This window comes from Embiotoca jacksoni, unplaced genomic scaffold (assembly GCF_022577435.1).
Source record: "Embiotoca jacksoni isolate LCO1_2020_lvr unplaced genomic scaffold, fEmbJac1.0.p SCAF_6, whole genome shotgun sequence".
Classification (NCBI taxonomy): Eukaryota; Metazoa; Chordata; class Actinopteri; family Embiotocidae; genus Embiotoca; species Embiotoca jacksoni.
Window position 1 is genome coordinate 1,309,127 of NW_027185414.1, and position 24,439 is coordinate 1,333,565.

Genomic DNA, 24,439 nt, shown 5'->3' on the forward strand with positions numbered 1-24,439 from the left:
AATGAGATTACTCTGATGATTTGTACATGAGACAAGATTTGATAAAATGAACATGGCATAACCCTTCTATAAAAAGATATCGTTAATTATACATGAAGAGAAAAAAAAAGCATGTAAATAAAGAGAGAAACAGCTGGAATAAAATAAATCACACCGGACACTTAACAAATTGAAAGATTAATGGGAGATGAACATAAATATTCTCACATGCTGCTTTGTTTATTTATAGCATATTTAGAAGATGGCGCCGTGCTAGTGGCAGCCTGTTACAGCAGCTCCCCCGAGTGTGTTTTGTTTGAAGTATTTTTCTCTTTTTTTTCTCTCTGGAGATGTTTCTTTCTTTCACGTGTGTTAAGTGACGGTCAGACAATTGACCGTAACTTTTCCACTTTTCTGGTGGCTCTTTTACTTTTTTCCCTCTTTGTAACAGAGAGCTACGCACAGTGGACTGGGGTCATTGTTTACTCTCGTGATCAGCTGATCGCGCTGAGTAGGCCTCTACTGCTGCTGCCCCGAGCGAGGCCTGAGATCCCGGAAGAACTTCGGAGAAGATGTCGGGGTTGCAGAGCTGGAGCTAAACTGAAGGCGAAGAGGAGGAGGTATAAACCATCGGTACCGGCGATTTTAATGGGGAACATGAGGTCGTTGGCCAACAAGACTGACGCGCTCGGCGCGCTGGTAAAGACCCAGCGGGAATACCGGGAGTGCAGCATCATGTGTTTCACCGAGACATGGCTGCACTCACATTTCCCGGACCACAGCGCGGCCGTACCCGGCTTCAGGACCGTTCGGGCGGACAGAGACGTTGTGCAGAGCGGTAAGAAGAAAGGTGGAGGGATTGCAGTCTATGTGAACGAGAGGTGGTGCAATCCCGACCACGTGTGTGTGAAGGAACGTTTCTGTAGCCCGGACATTGAACTTCTAGCCGTGGGGATGCGCCCTTATTATTTGCCGAGGGAGTTCTCGTCCGCCATTGTTATCGCTGTGTACGTTCCTCCATCAGTACTGGAGCTCCACAGGGAACTGTTCTGTCTCCTTCCTGTTCACCTTATACACAACTGACTTCCAGTACAACTCAGAGTCCTGCCATCTGCAGAAGTTCTCTGATGACTCTGCAGTGGTCGGTGTATAAGGGATGGATGGGAGGACGAGTACAGGGCAGTAGTGGAGGACTTTGTGGAGTGGGCGGGAAGGAATCACCTGCTCCTGAACGTGGCCGAGACCAGAGAGATGGTGGTCGACTTCAGGAGGAAGACGACGGCTCCACAACCGCTGAGAGTTCTGGGAGAGGAGGTGGACATGGTTGAGGAGTACAAGTACTTCGGTGTCTCCATGACAACAGACTGAACTGGAAGACCAACATCAACGCTGTCTACAAGAAGGTGATGAGTCGACTCTTTTTCTTGAGGAAACTTCGATCCTTCAATGTGTGCAGCGAGATGTTGGAGATGTTCTACCATCTGTTGTGGCCAGTGAACTGTACTTCTGGTAGTCTGCTGGGGGAGCAGCATTGGAGCCGGAGACACCAACAGACTTAACAAACTGGTGAAGAAGGCTGGCTCCATCATCGGCTACAAACTGGACAGTCTGGAAAAGGTGGTGGAGAGGAGGACGCTGATGAAACTATTATCCATATTGGATAATCCTGTCCACCCTCTCCACCACCTGCTGCAGGGACAGCGGAGCACTTTCTCCAAAAGACTCCTCCAGCTCTGCTGTCACAAAGACAGATACAGGAGATCATTCCTGATACAGGAGATCATTCCTGCCCACTGCAATAAGACTGTACAATAACTCACCTCTGGCAAAATCCATCATACGACAATAACACCTTTGGTTGTCTGTTTTCTTGTTTGTTTAAATCTTTGCACTATTGTTTAGTTAGTTTTAATTTAATTATTATATTATATTTTATTATATTTTATTGTATATACTGTGCATTTTTATATTTAATATTTTTTTTACTGTTGTTTTATTGCTTTCCTGTATCTATAAATGCTGCTGTAGCGGAAAGAAATTCCCCTTGTGGGGTTAATAAAGTAACGATCTATCGATCTATCGATCTATCGATCTATCTATCTATCTATCTATCTATCTATCTATCTATCTATCTATCTATCTATCTATCTATCTATCTATCTATCATATTCCAGGAGACGTGTATTAAAACATGCCTAAACCAATTAGGTATGTGAGACCATGAGTGAATGTGACATTTTTGAATTGTCCAATATCAGACAGCTCATTAGGCTCCTGAGAAGAAAACGGGGAGACATTTTGTCATGGCTGTTCACTTCTTCACTTTTACTTGAAAAACACTGTTTGTGGTTGAAACGTGATATCACTCATGTCCAAGTAAATACAAATAGTAGCCTGTAGTTTGTTTTGTGCATTATGCTCTACTTTTCTCACTACATTAGGAAACGGTGACGAGTTAATACAGGAGCAAAAGTGTTCATTGCTAGCTCCAGTATTTACATTTCATCCAGAAAGTATTCACAGCGCTTCACTTTTTCCACATTTTGTTGTGACAGCTGTATTCCAAAATGGATTAATTTTTATTTTTTTCTTCAAAATTGTATGTACACAATACCCCATAATGACAAAGTGAAAAAAGTTTGTTTCAAATTTTTGCAAATCTATTAAAAATAAACAATGGAAATATAACACGTACATAAGTATTCACAGCCTTTGCTCAATACTTTGTTGAAGCAGCTTTGGCAGCAATTATAGCCTCAAGTCTTTTTGAGTATGATGCTATAAGCTTGGCACTTATTTTTAGGCAGTTTCTCCAATTCTTCTTTGCAGGACCTCTCAAGCTCCATCAGGTTGGATGGGGAGCGTCGGTGCTCAGCCATTTTCAGATCTCTCCAGAGATGTTCAATCAAGTTCAAGTCTGGGCTCTGCCTGGGCCTCTCAAAGACATTCACAGAGTTGTCCCGAAGCCACTCCTTTGTTATCTTGGCTGTGTGCTTCGGGTCATTGTCCTGTTGGAAGATGAACCTTCGCCCCAGTCTGAGGTCCAGAGCGCTCTGGAGCAGGTTTTCATCAAGGATGTCTCTGTACATTGCTGCATTCATCTTTCCCTCCATCCTGACTAGTCTCCCAGTTCCTGCCGCTGAAAAACATCCCCACAGCATGATGCTGCCACCACCATGCTTCACTGTAGAGATGGTATTGGCCAGGTGATGAGCGGTGCCTGGTTTCCTCCAGACATGACGCTTGGCAATCAGGCCAAATAGTTCAATCTTTGTTTCATCAGACCAGAGAATTTAGTTTCTCATGGTCTGAGAGTCCTTCAGGTGCCTTTTGGTAAACTCCAGGTGGGCTGTCATGTGTCTTTTACTGAGGAGTGGCATGATAAAGGCTGTGAATACTTATGTACATTATTTTTTCGTTTTTTATTTTTAATAGATTTACAAAGATTTCAAAATAACTTTTGTCATGTTATCATTATGGGGTATTGTGTGGAGAATATTTAGGAAAAAAATGAATTTAATCCATTTTGGAATAAGGCTGTAACATTACAAAATGTTAAAAGTGAAGCGCTGTGAATACTTTCCGGATGCACTGCACATTACATATTAAACATCAACACAGGACACACTTGCTCTTTGCCAGTTCAGTGTTCAGACAATTCTCTGATGTACTCACATCAGCCCAACGTTCACAGCTGGAGCTTGCACTCTGACCAGTGGTCTGTAAATATGATCTGGCAGCGCTGTTTTTAATGGGAAAAAAGGAAACAGCGAGAGTACAGAGAACTGCTTGTGTAAATTGTCCGTTGTAGCTTTAGCCGTTATTCTGCTTTAGAGAAAGACATAAGGGGGCATGGCTGTGGTGGGACAAGCGCACCACCAGATCCAGGACCTGGGATCTGGGGCTTTAGGACTATGCATGAATGCATGAAATTATAAATTAATCAATGTATTGCACTGATTACCACCGAATGTAACGGAATGAAAGTGCCGTTTTAATCTCTAAAGATTTACTCAAGTAAGAGCATTAAATCTACTACAAACAATGCAATTTATTTGAAAAGGTTGCTTAAGTCAATGTAATGAAGTAAATGCAACACTTTACTACCCACCTCTGGTCTTACAGAACGTTTATTACCATCTCACCCATGAAAAAAAACAACTGAATTATCCTGTTAATGAGTGATCTTAAACGGATGCACACTTCTATAGAGAATGAAGTGCAGGAGATGAAAATGCTGACTGTGGCACTGGCAGTAACTAGGATGATTTTATGCCGACAAGGGCACATTTTCTGCCTCACTTCAGAAAGCACCACTATAATTAAAAGCTCATTTGGGTGTAACAGCTCAAACAAACATTTTATGTGCCCATTAATTCTGTGTCCCATTGAATGTCTATGGAACAGCTCCAAGCTGTACATTTTGATGACATCAGAGATGAGACTTGCCTCTGGAGTTTTTCTCATGCTTATAAATATTGACTCAACTTTACTATGAAACAGCAACATTAAATTCAAAATGGTGCCATAATTCATCTCCTAACTGTTCCTCTTCTGTCACAAAACTCATCCAGATAAGGCTATAAAGGGTTAACTTACTGTATTTATTCCATAACTCTCTCTCTGAATTTTGTCCATATCTAACTTATCTGCTTAGCTATTATACTCACTGTCTTCGTGACAAACTAATTATTTAGTTAAACACAGTAGTTGGGGTCAGAATTTGATTGAAAATTGATTTTAGATTCAAAATGATTCTTGATTTGATAAAAAGAAATGGGAGTCATTATGTTTTGTCTCTTTCTCCACTGCACTGTCTGCCAAAGCTTGGATTCCTGTGAGGACACATAAATGATGGTTAAATCTGTCAGACTCAAAGATTTTTTCTTTTATGAACTTATTTATAAAGTTATTTATTTACATGAGCTGCACAAACTTGCACTGTCTTCTTCCTGTATGCACATTGTGATATGAAGTCAAAATTACTGATTAACATCACTGGTTAAATGTTTATTAAAATAGAAGTTGCTGTAGTGTTTGTGTTCTGGAGTAAATAAAGATGAGCTCTCAACAATGTAGTTTGATCTAGCAGTGAAGAAAAGCCTCTCTGCTGTATTTTTTTTGCTGGCTACAGGACACATTAATCCAAAACCCAGTTTAGGTGCAACTCTTTTAAAATGAAGAATACTAATGATCGCTGTTTTTGAATATGAATTACAAGACTACTTAAATATACACACACTGTACGAGGTGGGTCAGCAAGTTCTGAGACCCCTGTTCCATATGAGCTTTGCATAGCAACGTGATGTGCACTGAGAAGGAGCAACCTATAACCCCAAAGAGTAGGTGTTACAAATTTCGTAGCCTGATCAAAATCACCCCTGAAGTAATGAACGCTTTTGTGAGTGCTAGTCTGTTCACGTGGCGATTTTGATATGGACATGACCAGAGGGCGCACATACAATTTTGTGTCAAACTCTGTGAATCGGCAAAGGAGACCCTTAAAAAGCCTAGCGCATTGGAGAATGAGCCTGGAGAGGTGTTCTGAGTGACATCCGTGTTTCTGAGGGGCAGAAAGTCACTGTCCAAAACCAAAATGTGCATCAGGTCAGGATTTGCAGGATTGTGAATCGTGGATTCATCCCCCAGAGTCAGACGGTCAACACCAAGCTCTACTGTGAAGTTCTCAGGCGTCTGAGTGATAACAGTCAGTGCAAATTACCTTAACTGTGGTGTGAGGGCGCTTGAGTTCTTCAACATGACAATGTGCCCACTTACAGCGTGGTGAAAACCCATACATTTCTCACCCACAACAACACAATCGTCTTTCTTTCTTACTTCTTTCTCTTCCCCAATAATTTGTCAAAAACTTTGATGTGTGCTCTCTGCTCACGTATAAAATTGCAAACGGAACCGGGCCACGACTCACAAAAGCATGTGCAACTCAGGTGCTGATTTTGATCAATTGATAAGACTTGGAGTACTTACTCACAAAGGTTACAGCTTCTCTGTGCTTCATGCATGTCACAAGAATAAGTATATGTATGGTACTGTCATTGCCTCATCTCTATACTTGTCCTGATCTGACACCACTGATTTGAACATGTTATAACAGAAACTGGAACATGTCACCGGGATTACAGAAACTACACTAGGCTGGTTTAAATAATACATTAATACAATAGATTACAATCTGTTTATGTCAAGGACTCGTCCACGTCCACAGAAGTTAGTCTCGGATTTCAACAGGGTTTTGCACTTGAACCCATATTTTTCAAGTTATACATGCTTCCCTTACGTACAATTATAAGAAAACACTGCATTAAATTCCATTGCTTTGCAGATGACACACTGCTATATCTATCTATGAAGTCAAATGAAACAAATTAGTTTGTCAAACTTCAAGCACGCCTGGATGACTTGTAATTTTGTACTTCTAAATTCAGAAAAAATGGTATTGTATCTGGCCATAAACACATCACAAACTCACTATCTAACCCCGTAGTCACTCAGGATGGAATTGCCTTGGTCTCCAGTACTGCTAAAGGGAACCATGGATTTATACCTCTAGGCTGGACAGCAGTCATTTATTTTTTTCAGAATGTCCAAATAACTCTAGTTGATCCAGAATTCTGCAGCTGATGGGAATCAGTAATATAAATCATATTTCTCCCAAATTAGCTTCTCTTGATTGGCTTCCTGTAAAATCAAGACAATAATCTAAAATCCTTGTCCTTGCATACAAAAGCCGTAATGACCAAACTATTTAAGAGACCCATTGTACCATATTATCCCAATAAAACACTTCAAACACTTCAACTGGAGGCTCACTTGTGGTTCCCAAGTTTCCAAAATTAAAATAGGAAGCAGATAATTAAGCCATCAGCCTTCTCTCCTGTGGAACCAAGGTCCCAGTTTGAGTTCAGGAGGCAGACACCAACTCTATTTTTAAGATTAGGTTCCAAACTTTGCTGCAGAAGGAACTGCTAATTTAGCAGGAAGGCTAATTTGACTTAAAGGTCTCTGAATAGTAAAAGGCTTTGCTGCTGAACTACCAAACAAAACGTTGCTCTCTTCACGTCCATTGCAACTAGCGGCGTTTCCAAAACCGCGACCCTATATTGATTTGTACTGCATGTTTGTATGCAAAATATATGAATGTGACATACTATCAATATTTGTGTCTCATTTACACAAAATGTAGAAGTATTGAATGTAGAGGTAACAAAAAACTCACTTTAATTAAAGTATATGCAGGAAATTAGCATGTAACCTTGAGAAAGTGACAGTTGTTGGCGGAGGAAGACTTCTTGTTTTTGTAACAATCTCTCTTTGTCAGTGCCAGAAATCCCTCTAATCTCCATCTCGTACAGGCTGCAGGTGTAAGCAGATTTTCACCAGTGCCAAAAGAAGAGAAGACGCAGCTTCTCTATTTATTGTATGCTGCAGAAATTATTTTAGAGTTCTTCTGCCATTTTGTTCATCAGCACTTTAACATGAGCTACAGTACATTTATTCCCATGGAAATCTGTAGATGGGATTCTTCTGGCCATTTCAGTCTGGTACTGAGACTTACCTCAAGAGTGAATATAGAGTTGGATAACGTGTCCAAGAGAGTCAGTATCATCTTCAGAATTTGTAAATGCCCGCTATCCTGATAATGTAAGGAGACACACAGTCATAGCTGTTTGAGAGACACACTTTAAAAGATAATTAGCAGTGGAATGGATTATTATTCCATAATCAAAACACTGCACTCTGTATTCATTATGCCTGGTTGGAGTCTGTGTAGGTGTTGAGTATAGGACACCTGTCAGTCAACTGGACAACACATGTTTTCTGCAGTGTGTTTGTCTTGCCTTCATTAGCCGTGACTGTAATGAGTGCTGTGACGAGTGTCTTTTCATATAGATGAGCCTGCATGCTCACACGGTAATTAGTGACAGGTGCCGTCAGAATTTTCTGAAGCCTGATTGCTTTGAGTTTTGACACCTTTTCACTGTTTTTTCAGACTTCATCTCAATTTCCTTCATCTTTATACGGCTCGTGTCTTTTGTCGGTTTTCCTGCGAATATTCTTTTGTTAATAAGCTGTGAAGAGTGAAATGTTAAGAGTTGTTCTGCAACTTCCAGAGTGACCAGAGGTGCTGTTGTTACTCTAAATGTTCATCTAAATTCTGATATAGTAGCATTTTGGCTCTCTCACATTGGAGGAGTCAAAGCTAAAGAAAAAACAAAAGGAAGTCTCATTGAGATAAATAACCTCTTTTACAAGGGTGACCTGGCCAAAATGGCAGTCGTACAAACTCATAAATGTTAAAATGCAGCATACACACCACAAAATCCACAATACAACAGTATAACAGCAATTTAAAGAGTGACCTTTTAGAAAAACAAGCACTTGCCTCAGACACGACATTCTTTATGACGGCCCTATATTCATCAATTGACACACATTTGTCTAATTTTAGATCCTTATGTAGTGCGTTCCATGTGAAATTTTTATTTTTATTTTTTTTTCTAATAATACAAGAAATGATAAAAGACATCCATTCAGTCCAATTGAACGCTTTTTATCTGTCTTTTAAAAATGTAAGTGCGTCATTGCCAGCGTGCCTGACTTTATCTGCTGTCAGTATTGCCTGTTACACGAATGCTTAGAGCATGTCCAGGAAATTATTTATGATGACTCAAGGGCAGCTTTCATGTTTTGGTTTGTGCACCTTTTTGTGCAGTTATTGTGTGTTGAGTCAGTTCATCAATTCTCAATGTGCCTTCGGTTCAGCAGCCTCTCTCTCATACCATACCAATGCAATTTTTCTCCAATGTGACAATTTTTCTCCAATGTGACAAATGAATGATGAAACATATATATGAAACTAAGAACAGACATAGATGTCACACTGAGGAGTGACCTTTTAATTTTTCCTTGTAATATTTAGTATTTGTCTTTAATCGTCTTTTCTTTCTCTCTCTTCCTGAAGCAGTCCAATGTTCTATGAGAATTTTATGACAGATGCATCCCCTCTGATTTCACACTTGAGCTTGAATAAAAAACAACAACTGCATTTTAGCAATATTGTCTTGTCATTATCATTTCTTGGAAGTGAAGAGTTTTGGAAGTAAAATGTTTCTGTAGTCTTCTTCACAGGAGGGCATGCTAACGATCACTTTTTAGCCAGCTCCCTTAAACTTTTGTTGTTATTGCGAAAAATAACACTTTCTTCATGTACAGAGTATCACTCTCACTTCAAGTCCCTTCAAACTTGTCAAGCATGCGGAGAAATTAAAAGCAAAAATCTGGTGTGCCCATTTGGTTGCTAAACCATAAGTGGACAATCACTTTTCAGGGGAGGAGTTCTGCAAATAGCAGTGTTGCTTTTTTTTTTTTTTTTGGTAATTAAATTAAAAAAAACATCTGACTTACCAGTCATTGTGTACGTGTTTGTTTGAGCCCAATTAGAGGGTGTCTTATGTGTTTGAGCCCAATTAGAGGGTTCCTTAGGCACATAACATTTACGATAACATAATGATTATTTTCATGATTGATTAATCTGTAGATCATTTTCTGAATTAACTGATCTGGTGTTTGGCCTTTAAAATGTCAGAAAATGCTGAAAAATATCAACCAGTGCTTCCAAAAGCCCAAGGTGCAGCCTAAAATGTCTAGTTTTATCCTGAACAACAGTCCACAACCGACATATATTTAGTTTTGTATCATGGAGGACTGAAGGAAACACAAAATAGTCATATTTAAGAAGTTGGAATTACAGAATTTGGGTACATTCTCTGTTGATGCCACTAATTCATCAACTTATCATTGCAGCTCTAGTATTTGTAGTAATCATTTGATGATTTGACTGTAGCCCTCAAGTAGGTTTCAAACACGAGTCACTGCCAGTATTAACTACACTCGTGCTCTAGTCATCTTCAGAGGTTCAGGTCAAGTGTTGAAAAGGGAACATGGTGAACAAACAAGCGGGGTGAGAATGGAGAGTGTATGTATGTGTGTGTCGGGTAAGTGTTTGGTGATGGCGGGTGGGTTAAAAACCGAGCAAGATGAGAGCTGCACAATTCCAAGAAATGGAGGGATAGAGGGGCGGAGTGCAAGAATAAGAGCCATTGTGAAAAAAATAAATTGGTGGATGGAGGATGTGGGTGAGTGGATCAGAGGAGTGGAAAAAAGGGAAGGCAAGATTAAAAGCTGGGAGGCTGCACAGACTGAATAGAGGCCGATGTTTCCAATGGCAGAAAAATTGCTGAGATTAGTGGCTGTGGCTAAGAGCACTCGGTGTTTGAGTCAGTCTGTGCCACAGGAGAGGGTTGTTAGCTCGCTGTGCCTTTTCATTGCATGACATTTCCCATTTCCTGCTGACAAACAAACTAACCCTCATACAGAAAGTAATAAAATGTTGCATGGGAAATGTTGATCAAGCTAAAGTGTGAATCCCATCAGGGTCAGAGGGCTGAAAAATGAATTTTCACCTCCAACATTTTGTGGCGGAGCATGTTGGGTTCACTGTCTCATTAATTTTCTTTCAAAGGGAGACGTGGCTGGTGCTGAACACACCGGCTCTTCTGTGTTTTTAACACTTAAACGTCTCTCCGAGGCCAATTTTTAACAGACAGTAACACTGCCCAGAGTTCATACACAGTTTAACCACCGGATTCCCATGAGTTTTAATTCATTTGTATGATCAAACATTCTTTGATGTTAGTCTATGCATTGTAAATTAACCATTTATAATTTGTATTAATATATACATTTGGATTATATTACATTTGGAAAATAGATTTGTCATCAATTAACGACTAATCTCGTCAACTCCCAATCAAAGTGCTATGTTATTATATGATCATACAACATTTTCATTTTTAGACACATCTGTTGCACAAAATAAGGACACAATTGTTTTCAGTGTCTGAGAGTGGAACGAGTTGTTTTACACGTAGATAAATTCTGACGTCCCACCCCCAAGTCCTTTAGGTCCCTTTGCCAAGTCTGTCACCTTATAGCCCCCACTAAACAAAATTTTGATGAGCAGGCAGACAATATTGTTCACAGAGAGAAAAAAGCAGGAGAGAAGATGGTTATTCACCAGGGACCTCCTTGCGCTGATCATTTAGTGTAACCTATGTGTTGTTAAACCAGTGTTGCGGTAAATCCACCCTTGACCACTTCGTTGGCCTAAACAAAGTGTTAGGTGACAAAAAATGTCACTAAATGGCCACCTGCCCTGTTTTTAGTTGTGTATTTCAGTTCATTATTGGTATCCTGAAAAAGGTCTCCAGTACACATTTGTTTAGTGAGGAGACAAACTCTCACTCATTGTAACGTAAACACGAGTGCTCTCTGGGTCGGTAGTAGTAGTAGTATTATTAGTAGTTCTTCTATGCCTCCGACTATGTCACTGTACATGTCAAATGATGGTGTTGGTGCTGGATGGACCACAGCTTTTGCTCTCTCTCTGCCCCCGAAAGACAGAGAGAACATGAACAACTGTGTTTTACACACTATAATAATTCCGATAGCTAGATACAAGTTTGAAAATTGGTGAACTGGTTAAAATTTGCACTCATGAAAACTTGTTTTATGTTGAAAATGTAACTAAGTCAAAACAAGATCCATTTGTTTTATTGTCACTATAGCTGGGGCTTTTTGATTGGTTCCGTCATGCCAGTCTCCACTTCTTCGCTGGTCTTCCTCTAAAAGTGGATGTTAATTGTCTGTCACATTTTCCAACAGTCCAACACATACAAGCAAATGCTTGTTTTGCCATGAAGTGGTTGCCATAGAATTTCACCGCTTTCCAACAAATAAACAATACAGCCTTAAGTGGGTCAGGGCCAGGTTATTTTAAAGCACATTTATATGGCTGTGAACAAAAATAATATCAATGTCAGAAGCTGAAAAGTGGCTTTAAAGGGAGCTAATTGGTTTAAAGGCGTGTGTCTTCATGACTGTGACGCACAGTGACGTATGTGGAGCATCCAATTGTGAATGTGCTTGACTCTGTAGGTACATTTGGTATGTGTGGGTTTGTGTTGTGGGTTTGTGTGTGTACCTGCATTCGTGCACTCTCCACAAGTCAACACAAGTGAAGGGGGGGCTACACTGGTTCCTTTTGCAGGAGTCAGACGAGCACCCGACGGAGAGGCCTTGTATGCTGACCTGGGAAACCCCATCTCGTGGCTGGCTCTCCAGTGGCATGTAACGGCCATTGAGGCGTAGATCCCTCATACAGCCTGCAGGGAGACAAATGGAAGCAAGGGTTCAGTGGAACAAGAAACACACAGTGGAGGTACATAAGTTAAGTACAATGTTAGAGCATTGAAAACAAAGATGTGTGGACATGTTGGATATTATGTCATGTGCTCCATGGTGCACTGATAACTGTGATATTTACACGTGTCAATAGCCTTATCTGCTAAACTTAGCAAAGAGAACAAAACATATCTGAAGAGCAATCTGCAAAATGTTGATGTTAACAGTTCGGTTTATCAACCTGTTGCTTCGTTATAGTTTAAGTTAGCTACGATGCAACTCCTCAGCTGATATCTGTACTCACACGGTGAGATTTTGATCTTCGAATTCTGCAAACTTGGGTGCTCAAAAAGGGACATTTTTAAAGTGTCACGGTAGGAATGAAGGTAGGAAAAGAACAGACATAAGAGAGGTAGAAACTCAGGATGCAACAGTGGAAACAGAAACAGTGAAACAGTAGACAGCGTACAAATGATTTAAGATTTAAAGAAAAAGACGAAGAAGGAAAAGAGACTGAAACAAGAACAAGGGTCAGCTGGTAGCGAGGACCGAAAACTGTTATCTTATTATCTGTGATAAAACCAAAATTCCGTTTAAACTATCTCCTCAGTTGTCAATTTAGTTCTTCTGTTGTCTTCAACCACCCAGTGCCAAAGAAAATGGACACATGCTGCAATAAGAGCCTGCTATGCTAGTGTGGAGTCAGTTTACTGCCTGAAAAAGCTCAGGCTTTGCTTCATTTATGTGTGCACAGTTTTCTATGTAATGAGTATGTGTGTTCTCCTCTTTAGTTTGAAACAAATTATATGATGAAGCAATGATATCATATTATGTCCAACTCAGTGTTTCTAACTGAGGAGGCATATTTCTGCTGTTTATGTTCTCATCCCTTAATTGCTGAATTGGTGTATTTAGGTAATATTTTATTCCCCCTGTGTGTTTGTGGAAAAAGACATTCCCAACAGTAGAGTAAATGCAAACACACACACACACATATTCGCCCACACTTTCCCTGCCGCCATCAAGCCTACCTCTTCTAAAGGGAAATGCTTTTAAAATCCATTTAATAAACTCAGGCATTGTCTTTTATCGCCTGAGGCACAGCTGTCTACATCTCTCACTGTCTAGTCGGAGCTCTCTGTCTTCACTTTATGTCTGTGTCTCTTAGTTCTGACCTCTTGCGCTCTCAATTATCATGCAGTATCTTCCCTTTGTCTCGTTAACATCTATCCTTTCCCAGACTTCTTTCCTGTCTGACAGTTTTGCCTGTATCAACATTTTGGTTCATACAGTGTGTGCATGATTCAGTCCTTCAGCCACTGGCCCTGTTCACACTTGGAATCGACAGCTCTACGTACAGCTGTGAATGCACCAAGGATGCATTGAGATAACTCAGACCCCATTCAGAGGTGGTGTGGGAAGGCCACGATCTTTTAACAGTACGCAAATGTGTCCTGGACCACACTGAAGGACCAACAGAAACTTTCAGGCCTGGAACACTGGCTGCCTGGCGTGTGCGTCACCTGTCGCTGCGTGGCGTCATTTCATTTCGGCGTCCATGTTAATGAATGAGAGCAGCCACAGTGGCCTCGGAGATGCGCGACTCACGTGTGCGTTGCGACATTTATAAAATAGACCCGCCGCCTATTTTTCACGCGAGCCACGTGCGGTTCCCACTTAAAAAATACCGGGAAACGATCTGTGTTCACAGTGTAGTCTCCAATTATATCATGACACACTTTGTGACACCTGTTGTCGCTTTGGCATAAGAAGAAGACTAAAGCTGCGTTCAGACTGCCAGCACAAATCCGTTTCTTGTCAGGTCCAGATTGTATCCAGATTTATTTTTGAAAGTCTGAACAGCAAAGAAGAACATTAAATGTGATTTTTGCAATCTGGCTCCAAACAATATTTGGAGGTGGTTTGAAATGCGATTCCAATCAGATTTCTACAGATGTGACTCAGTCCGGATGCTCTTCTGGCTCTGATCAGATTTCTTGTTCACTCGCAACGGGGCACACAATGACAACATCATTTTCAGAGAGACAGAGTGAGTAGAATCTATCCTACCACTAGCAGAGCTATCAGTAAGTGTTGATTTTTATGCTGTAGAGAACAACGATAGCAACAGTCCACGGACAGAAGCTTCCGTGCCAGCAGCTTCCATGGTGGAAAGCAGCTGGCACTGAAAAAATGAGGCAGATGCGCAAGTACCTTAAGCTGCAATACCACCGAGTGCCGCTAAAGGTTGGCTCCAAAAACCCTCCGACTCCATAGACTCCCATTCAACTAGTCAATCATTTTCTTCCATGAGTTGATTTGGTTTTGCTAGCTAAAGTCTCTTCTTCTTATTCGTTTTCTGGCGGTCCATCTGAAAATAATCCCGTCATTAATTGGAAAATACGCTCCAAAAGGCCATATTTTTTTGGGGGGCTGTGATGGACGGCCTGCAGTCTAGTCAGGTTACAGCTATCCGGCGGGCGGGGCATAGTTTCGCCAGGTTTCCAATCAGATTGAGTCAGATCCCCTGCTCGCTCCGCCCCAGCTCGCCCAAATATGGTCACTTCTGACTGCAAACTGTTCCGAACTGGCAAGATGGCAACTTCCAAAATCAGAACTCGAGGCTTCTTAAGCACCATTCACAAAACTATGGGTGATGTCACTGTTGGTTGCTGCTTGGTCTGGACATGCCAGATCTGCTCACTTGCAAATAACAATGCTGTCCTAAAAATCTGAATTGCCCACAGTCTGAACATAGCCAGAGGTCAACAGAGAATGGTCATGTGACAGAGATCATGGGACACTTGTCACTCAACAGGGGTCGTCAGACTAAGTACAAAGGTTGTGAAGTCTATACATGTAGGCTGGAGGGGTGGCGAAAACATAAGTCAGGGATTGCCATGCAAGAAGCCACAGATGTGGATGTGTGTTTTGTGTTTGTGTGAAAATTCACCTTGTACTGTATAACAACCAAATCATTGAAAGAAATAGAGGAGGTATGGAGGTTCGTGCCTGACCAATTATTTGTAAGGAGAAGTTCCCGGGGTCACTTTTAAGGTTGCTGCTGGCTCCTGTTTCAAATTGGTCGCACTGTTGTCATGTAAGATGGCAAAAAAGTGAATAAACTAATTGTCCAAAGCATCAGATTAGAATCTCTAAATGTTGTTGTAACGGACATGAAGTCAAAGACATGTTGTTTAATTTGGCGAACTTAAAAGAGAATATCAGTTGATAAACATGTTCACATCCATTTATCATATTAGAAGACTGTAAGATCCATAAACATAATGAACAGATTAAATAAATGTTCAGAATCATAATGACTGTTTTTTTTGTAGTTCAGCACAAACATGTCCTGAAGACACACCCAAAACACACACACACACACACACACACACACACACACACACACACACACACACACACACACACACACAAACCTTCCTCTTTACACATCCCAGCGAACAATAAAGATGCATTTGGGTGAATTAGTCATTAAACTGTCACATCAATCATTCATAAACACATAAATATGTCACAATTCTCCCTTGAACGGAGGGCGTATGAATGGATAAAAAATATCTATTTTTGGGAGCACTTCTTAGAAGCAATAGTTGTTAAACGGTCCCACATGCCCTGAACGACACACCAACCTTTTCACTTTACCCCGTGACATATCAAATACATCACATTATCTGTCTCCTATACATAAACAGACAAATTATATCCACAAGAGCCTGCAAGGTGTGTGGATGGTGTCGCGCACACAACTCTTCAGTGTTATTCTTCCATTGTATGATCCATCAGCACTCTACTGAAAGAGGCATTCAGAGGATTTATACTATTGTATGACAACCTTTCTTCCATCTCCCACAGCAAATTTTCAACTCTTGACAATTCGACCCTGTTCACATTCATCTGCCTGTAGGAATCATCTCTTGAACGCCAGGCGAGTTTAGCTCTGATTTTTGCTCTCCTTGAAAAATAAATCAAATCTTTCTTTAAAGTCATAAAAATGGTCCTTAACAAAATCAGGATGAGAAGAAAGAAGCAATTACTAGGATGGTTTGGCACCACAGACCCAGACATTACAGACAAAAGTATTTTACAGGGCTGCTGTGGTCCAGTCAAAAAGTCAGATTAGCATCAATGGGAATGATGATCTGCTCAAGTGTGCTTCTCTTTTTGTGTGATACCTTTTCTTTATTTTAGTACCTATCAATAAAACACTGTTGAATTTGTTTGCCGTGTCTGTCTTGACAGAAACGTTTCAGCTTTACAACCTTGGTTTTATTTCCATTGTTTTTAATAATTTCCAGCATTTTGGATGACATTTTGCTGAGCAGCTTTACTGCTAGGAAACCAGGATGCAGCAACATTGCAACAATAATTGGAGAATCGGAACTAGTGAGGACGTCATGAGGTTGAGGAACAACTAAATGCACCGTAACCCAGGAAGTGGAAATATCTAAGTCTATAAATAGAGATGCACATAAGAGGCTGAACAGATTTGATCTTTTATGGCAGGTTTACCTTTCTTTATTTGAACCTTTTTGAACTCTCCACTGAACTCTTAATAATATGGCAGAGACAATTCAACAAAAATATACCCAGTGTAAAATGTAGGAAGCTAATTACTTCTATCCTTTTTATTGCAAGTATGTGTATCTTTTATTTCGTTGTATGCATAGTTGAATGAAAGATCAGTACATATATTCCAGTGCCTGTGTACACATGTACCTATGCAGATGGCAAATTATTCAATTTTGAATCTCGACCTGCCTGACAGAGCATTTAAGGTGTAGTCAAAACATGTTTGGGTGGGATGCAGCGAGGTGCCGCAGCTTTCTAAAAAACTAAGAGCATTTTCTCAAGACCTGATTGGAAACGTTTGCTGAAGTTTCATTAAAAAATAAAGCTTGTGATGATTCAGCCTTGACGTAGTTACAAAGGACATTAATATGGTTTTACAAATGATTGATGCATTATATCACAAGTGTCTCCAAAATTAAAGGTGTTTAAATATGTTATCTGTGACTCCAGGTAGAAATCAGCCCTCCCAGCTCTGCTGTGGCCTTCTTTCTTTGTGACTGCACTTGTAGGAGGTGTGACTGCATTATAATCTGGTTATTCATGTTTACTGCTGGTTTTGATTACTTTACAGAGGAACAGAACAACTATGACTATCACTGGTGGAGATGAGGTAATAGCAGAAACTTTAGAAAGATGACAGAAATAAATTACATTTAAATATTCAGTTATTCATTTTCTGCAGCCCAGAGATCCTCACTTCAGAGGTTCAATTCAAGAAGTGGGAAATTATTATTTTATTCTTTGTAAAATGAAGTACATGGGCATTATTCAATGTACACATACTGTAATCTAACTACAAAATTCCATTCATCCATTATCTATACCTGCTTTATCCTGAACAGGGTCACGGGGGGGCTGGAGCCTACCCCAGCTCACTTTGGGAGAAGGCAGGGTTCACCCTGGACAGGTCGCCAGTCTATCACAGGCCTAACTACTAAATTAATTAATCTAATGATCTGGGCATATTCTATAATTGTTACTCTTATAGAAGAGGTCTTCAAAATGTTGCAGCTCACAGATACCTGAAGAGAGAGATGAAGGAAGCAAACTACAACAGTCAGGCAGCTGTCCACATCTGGTGAACTCGAGTCCCTTAGCACCCGGCCAAGTGATTACTGAGACTTTGGTTGGTTTTGTTTTGTATGATTCATTGTCATTTAACATTGTCCTTCACTTAGCAGCAACTCCAGCTGCTCCCACGCAGACGTACTTGACGGCAAACTGATGGGAGCTCTGCTGACATTGGGAAGTTTGTATTATTTTGTACTCACAAAGATTTCACACATGTGGCGCCTGGTGTCTGGAAGGTCTGAGAGCAATGCTTTAATGGCCAGAAAAATTCTGAACGCTGTTACCACCTACCCTGGAAGCTCTTGTTGATTCCTGAGGGGAAGCTGTTTCCCAGCATCACCGCAGTGGGGTCAATGATGATTTCTCGGCTTCGGCCCCGTAATCCTGTTACCTCCCGCTGTCCTCCGCCACCGTCCAATCGCAGTGTCAACTCATTGTCATGTCGATCCAGGAAGACCTCATGCCATTCACCGTTGTCAAGGCGATAGGTGGGCAAGGTGAGGTTGTAGTCCCCATCTCCGAGGTTGTAGAAAACACAGAGGAAGCCCTGGGAGATCTGCAGGGTGAAATCAGGACAATGAGAATAACTTTGGCTTCAGAGGTTTAAAGAGCGATTCAAAAAATACTATTTTGTGCAGCTAAGTTCATAATTATAGTTGTGACTGCCAAATATTTGGGAGATTGTCAATGGTTATTAAGAACTATGTTGCACACTAACTTTTAGCACACAACAAACAAGGGCCTATGTTAGAAAGGCCTTAATCATCTTCAGCTAAATGTATCGAACTAAACTGCACAAAGGCACACGTAACATAATAGCATAAACTACCAGCAAAAACACTGAGCAAACTGATTGGGTAAACTAGAAGTGAAGATGCACGTCTTAACAGTCAAAACTCATCATTGCAATGTCATGGTAGTAGGTTTTATGTTTCACATAGCTAATACCATTGTTTAGTAATAAAGCTGAACTTTCATAAAATAGATTGTGCTCCATTCTATTAATACTTTTGCACAACAGTAATTATTAACTTCTGATTAAAATGCAAAGTTTTAGACAGCACGACAAGTTTACCTGACTCAAGAGGCAACAACACACTATTGACCAATACACAACTTTTGGACATATACATATATTACAATATGCGATCAGCAATATCATGTAATATCTTCACATCAAACTACAAGTTATATTTAAATGAAATGCAGGCCTAGCAGTCAAACAAAATGTCCCTATAAGGCTGTTTAACATTGGTTAATTACAGCTACTGGCATTGTGTTGTATGTCATGTACAGCAATATTAACATTGAATGACACAGACAGAAGATCAGACGGCTTGTTCTGCCTCGGTTGTACATGTACACTGTCACAAATACACCACTGTGGTATAACTGGGCAGCAGCTATACATAATACACAATCATTTTGACAGAATAGAAACATCAAAAGCATAATTTTAGTATTTTGCAAAATGCAAAAACTGACTGCAGCAATTATACAGTGAAACAACTGGAACATGTTGCTTCAGTCTTTCCTGCTGGATGTCTCCCAGCATAATGGAGCTGAATAGTAGCTGGGTGGTACATGTATCCAAAATAATAAAAAAAAAAACAGCAGCTGTCAAGTCTCTTTACAGAGACCCGCTCTCGTGGGATTATCTGGAAATCTCCCGGTGAGGAATTTTCATTAAGAACAATATTATTTGAAATCAGAACCGCCATCTGCTGAACTCTGAGCAGAAATATGCACCCTTCATGTGTATGTGTTTGATGCTTTGAGGTCACAAATCAAATAACATTCAGTCTCCTTGTTTTTTGGGCACTGGCTGAAGTTTTAGCAGATCTTAAAATCTCAGCCAATCAAATCCAAACTATCTTAATGGCAACATACCACTGGAGGCAAAGTGGGAAATTTGTCACACTGACTCAGGTTCAAGTCTCAGGTTTTAAAGCAAATGGGGATCAGAAGAAAGGAAAACAAAATCTACTGAGTTGGGAAGAGATTGAATCAATAGGCCAATTTGGCCAGTTGGAAACTAAGCTCGATCAACTCCACAGGAGGTTAGCAAACACAGAGAAATGGAAATAAATTCAGACATAACACCGATATTCCTACCAGCTAATGAAAACCTCCTTTTTAAACATAAATATGAACACACAAAATCAGGTTATATTCCAAGACCTCCTCATCCACTCAGCAGTCACAACATGTGTCGTAAGATTACGTGGCTCTTGTGATAAAGGTACACTGCAGGTGTTGTTTGTGGCGTTTCTATGAGCCTAAAACAAATATTACATGAGGTTAAGCTACGGCGAGGCTGACATTTTAATTTGCTGTCAGTCGGTCATGACACTGGCACACACACACAGTCTGGTCCAGTTGAGTGACAGAAGGATGTGGAGTCAGTGAGGAGAGGGAGAGGTAAAGAAGGAATTTATGGATGAGAAATGAGAATTTTCTCATGTTGACACAACAAAACCTGTTTCCCTTCACTCTCAGGTCTGTAGATGAGAAGAGTTCCAGTTTGGCTTGGTTGTGATGCTAATCACATGTCTGTCACGGAGCAATATTCATTTAAAAAATCCTGGAAACTCTATCTGTATGTATGTATGTGAAAAGGAGGGTGCAGGAGGGGTGAGGGGGTGCCGGATGGAGAGAGAATATGACCGAAGGCCGTTTTAAGTGGGATAGGGTGTTGGGTGGGTCGTCCTCATTTCAATTTCAAACTGTTTCCTCCAAGTGTCCCACTGAGCATAATTTACTCCCCTCCATCTTCATCTGCCACCGCAGCCGTGTAATACAGAGGACTGAGATGAGAAGGGCAGAGGAACCGAGACAAAGGAGGAGAGATGTGAGGGACAAGTGGGCGGCAACCATTAGTGCTCCCATTCATTCTCAACATAACACGAACCAAGAGGAGTGATGAACCATCACTTGTTAACTATCTCTGTAGCTTTTCCCAATATCCCCATCTTCTGTTTCTCTCTGAAATCAAGCCTCTCTCCTCCACCCATCTCACCATTTTCTATCCATGTCTCCATCATTGGCTTTTTCTCCCCTCAAAGCAGCTGTGTAAAGTGCTGGCCGGCTCCAAGGTTGTTTAGTTGGAAAACCTTGGCTCATTTCAAGGTTCTGTGATGAAGTATTAATTATATTCTGAATCCACCGGGGCAGTGCTTTTTAACCACACACACTCACAGCCACCTGATTTTACTCCCAATTAAAGCTGAACAGAGCGCAGCAATTTGGCTCCCGCTCTGCTCCCTGGGTGGTATGTGAGTGAATGTGTTGAATGGGGTGTCTGTGTGTCTTTGCAGGAGCACCGTACAGGAGGTGTGTGGATCCATTTTTTTGAGTAAACAGTCCCACCGCAGGGACGGTTTCATCCCCCAGATGCTTCCGGCGATAGACTGCTCTCTCGATGCTGCAGCCTGTCAGTATTGCAGACATGTGCAGATGATGTGTTAATCTATCCACTTCTCATGATTAAATTATGGGGCGTCAAACCAAATTATGTGCATACACTATGGCATGACAAGTGGAGGCATTTATTTTCACCTTTATCTGTATTTTGAAATTAAACCAAATTCCATTTTCATCACCAGCAACACTCAACTTCACATTCATACAATTCTTATTGACTTCACACACCCATACTTTAATACCTAATATCTAGAGATCTAACCTGCAGTCTACAGCTTTACAGACACAGTGTTGATTTGATCATGAAAAACACAATACGCTGCCGGGCAAACGGAACCGTTTTGAATTCCGACCAGCCTAAAGGCAGACGACTGTAATTTATGTTAAATACTCTGCATAAACGCCAGGAGCTCCAGCTTGGCATTGATCCGTGGCCTCACAATTTACTTGTTAAAGGAAAGTTTCCCAGAATTTACTGATATTTTTCCAGGTTTTTAAGTTTCCTGAAAATTAGGGAAGTAGGATTTTATCCAACTATGTTGGCAATTGTAGATGCCAATACATGCAAAAGCTTTTTCTTTTCACCTAATTACAAAGAACATCAAGTCTCTCCTGGAGTGAAATTAGCACGTTATTATTCCTATTGTGATTTACTGGCAGCTGCAGACATAAAATCCAATGCTTTTCAAAACGTGCACATTCAATGGCCAACATGATCAAATTACTTCCACTTAAGCTATGAAAAATATTCCACACTGAAAATGACTTTATATAACATAATCGTTCACACAAAACTGTAAAACCATACTTATTAACAAAACTTGGACGATGCTCTCCCTGAGACGGTTCTTGCAAATAGCAGCTTTGCTGTCCATGTCAGACACCTTAGAAAACCTCCACACTACATACAGTGTTTCACCTTCTTTCATGCGTAACACAAGAGACACAATGACATCACACCTGCATGCGCTCCCTCACAGCCGAGACACAGCATTTGGGCAGAATTAAAGTGTCAATTTATTGGCCTTTTATTTCAACAGAAATGTTCAATTTGGGCCAATATTTTATTTTAAGGCCTTCATAGGTCGAAACCAATTATGTGCCAGTATTGCTGTTCATCCCTATAGGAAACAAAATTAATTTGGTGCCAATTTTAGGAAACCTTTAGATGACCTTCTCCATATGAGATCAATTTAAACACCAGCATATATCTACTTTGTTTTGTTTTGTAAACGTGGTATGTAATGTATGTCATTCTGGCTGTCATCCACCTGTCAAGGTAGTCTGCCTTGCAAAACGAAATGAGCTGAACGGTGCGAACTTAATGAGGCGGTAAAATTGCAGAGTGGCTTCTTGCCGGGGAGCTTCCAGCGCAGCAAGATTTTAATGTTTAATTTTGAATCAGTGGATTTCTAGTCATCGACATGGATCAAGCAGTAGGCATAACCTGCCACTGTATCAAACGTGCATGTGACATACAAGATTTGATTGTTATATAATTTTACTATAAGGAGATGACCAATGATTTTTTTTTTGATTAGCTTCCTTGGTTGAACTGAAGTCCTGACAGAGATATCTTTGTGTGGACCTCGATCTATAGTTTATTGTTGGATGTTGCACATTTTTTTTCAAGATTTCGGTACAATAAGTGACCACTTACTGAGGTAAACATGTGCAGTCTAAAGTAATATAATACTGTCATAATTGTTCATTTAATTATATTAATTATACAATTACGCTCTGAGCATATTGTGGTGGTAGTGTACTGGACAGCATTATATTTAGAGGCGTTACTAATATTCAGTGCCCCCCGTAAAATGTGTGTAAATAGGAAAGACAATAAAACACGTGTGAATGCACAGTAATGAAGTTCAGTACAGCACCACCTTTAACTACGACCTAAGTAATTTAATTTACACATTTTGGACAGAGTAAAGAAAAGATGAACATGATGATTTCTGTAATGGCAGAGCTGTTGTATTGAATAGTAAGAAATTGTACTGGTAAACCTGATAACGTGGGCATTGAGTGTAGACCACAGTGATTATGGTAAATGTATATGCTTTGTGATATAGAACAACATATGGTTATACATGTTCTTATAGAACTGGAGTGTCATTCAGGTAACTTTTACTTCACATTATAGCAACAGTGAATAAGAGACTAGTGCCGCAGAGTCACTGTATTTATGTTATTAATTCACTGTGATAGATAGCAAAGATCCCAGTGAGCCAAAATATGGGTCACTCTTCCTGTGAGGTAATGAGACACAGCATCACTGCCTTTACAGGGAAAATTAACAATTCTCAAAGATGCTCCCTCACTCAGTGTTTTATCATAATTTGTTAAGCTGAAGCCCATGGTCACAAACTCAGTTAATATTGGAGGTTATGGGCAATAATTCATGAATAATAACTGAGTGTTGCGGTTCACATTTCATTTTTTGCACGGAAGAATAATTAAATTTGATAAAAAGTGTCCCAGCGTTAATCTCAAACACCTGTGGGCATTTTAAAAATGTTTTTGTGTGTGTTGACCAATTCTTGGACTGCAGTATGCATCACCACTTCTTTAATTGAATGGTCACTATAACAACAAGTATTCACACTATTGTACGGCAATGAGAACAAAGTCTGACGGTTGAATCCACGTGTGTAGATTAAGGCTGTTTTGACATGTATTTCTGATGAATTGTTGTATTTCAAAACACATATCACCAGCATGAAGTGTGAATACAAAATACAACTTTAAGATAAATAATCTAAATGTCCTGTGTTTGTCCTCTATGGATAAACTGATGGATTAACACACAATCAACAACATGGACTACTGAAGATACCTGCACCCACCTGAATAACTGGGAAACAGTCAAGGTGAAACTGCTAAGTACATGTAGTGAAGTCCATAAATATTTGTTTGGGGACATGTTTTTTTTTAATTTATTTTTTTTATCTATGGACTAAAAGCAGCGCAGTGTTTCTGACTGAGAATTTACTTGCGGTGGTGTGTGATCGATATGCATGCAGAACTCCAGTTTACAATGTTCCCTAAACACCTCACATGTAGACAACACTAGATGCCACACTTTACCGATGTTCCACAGAAGCTT

General features: G+C 40.2%; 1 protein-coding gene across 1 annotated transcript in view; it reads right to left on the reverse strand.

Annotated features, from left to right (window-relative positions):
* LOC138213088 (neural-cadherin) overlaps positions 1-24,439 on the reverse strand; it is a 258,811-nt gene that overhangs the window by 22,052 nt on the left and 212,320 nt on the right. The window contains exons 33-34 of the mRNA XM_069173941.1: positions 18,199-18,463; positions 12,044-12,224 (exon numbers count right to left, since the gene is read on the reverse strand). Coding sequence (XP_069030042.1) covers positions 12,044-12,224; positions 18,199-18,463 — 446 coding nt within the window. The remainder of the gene's footprint in view (positions 1-12,043; positions 12,225-18,198; positions 18,464-24,439) is intronic.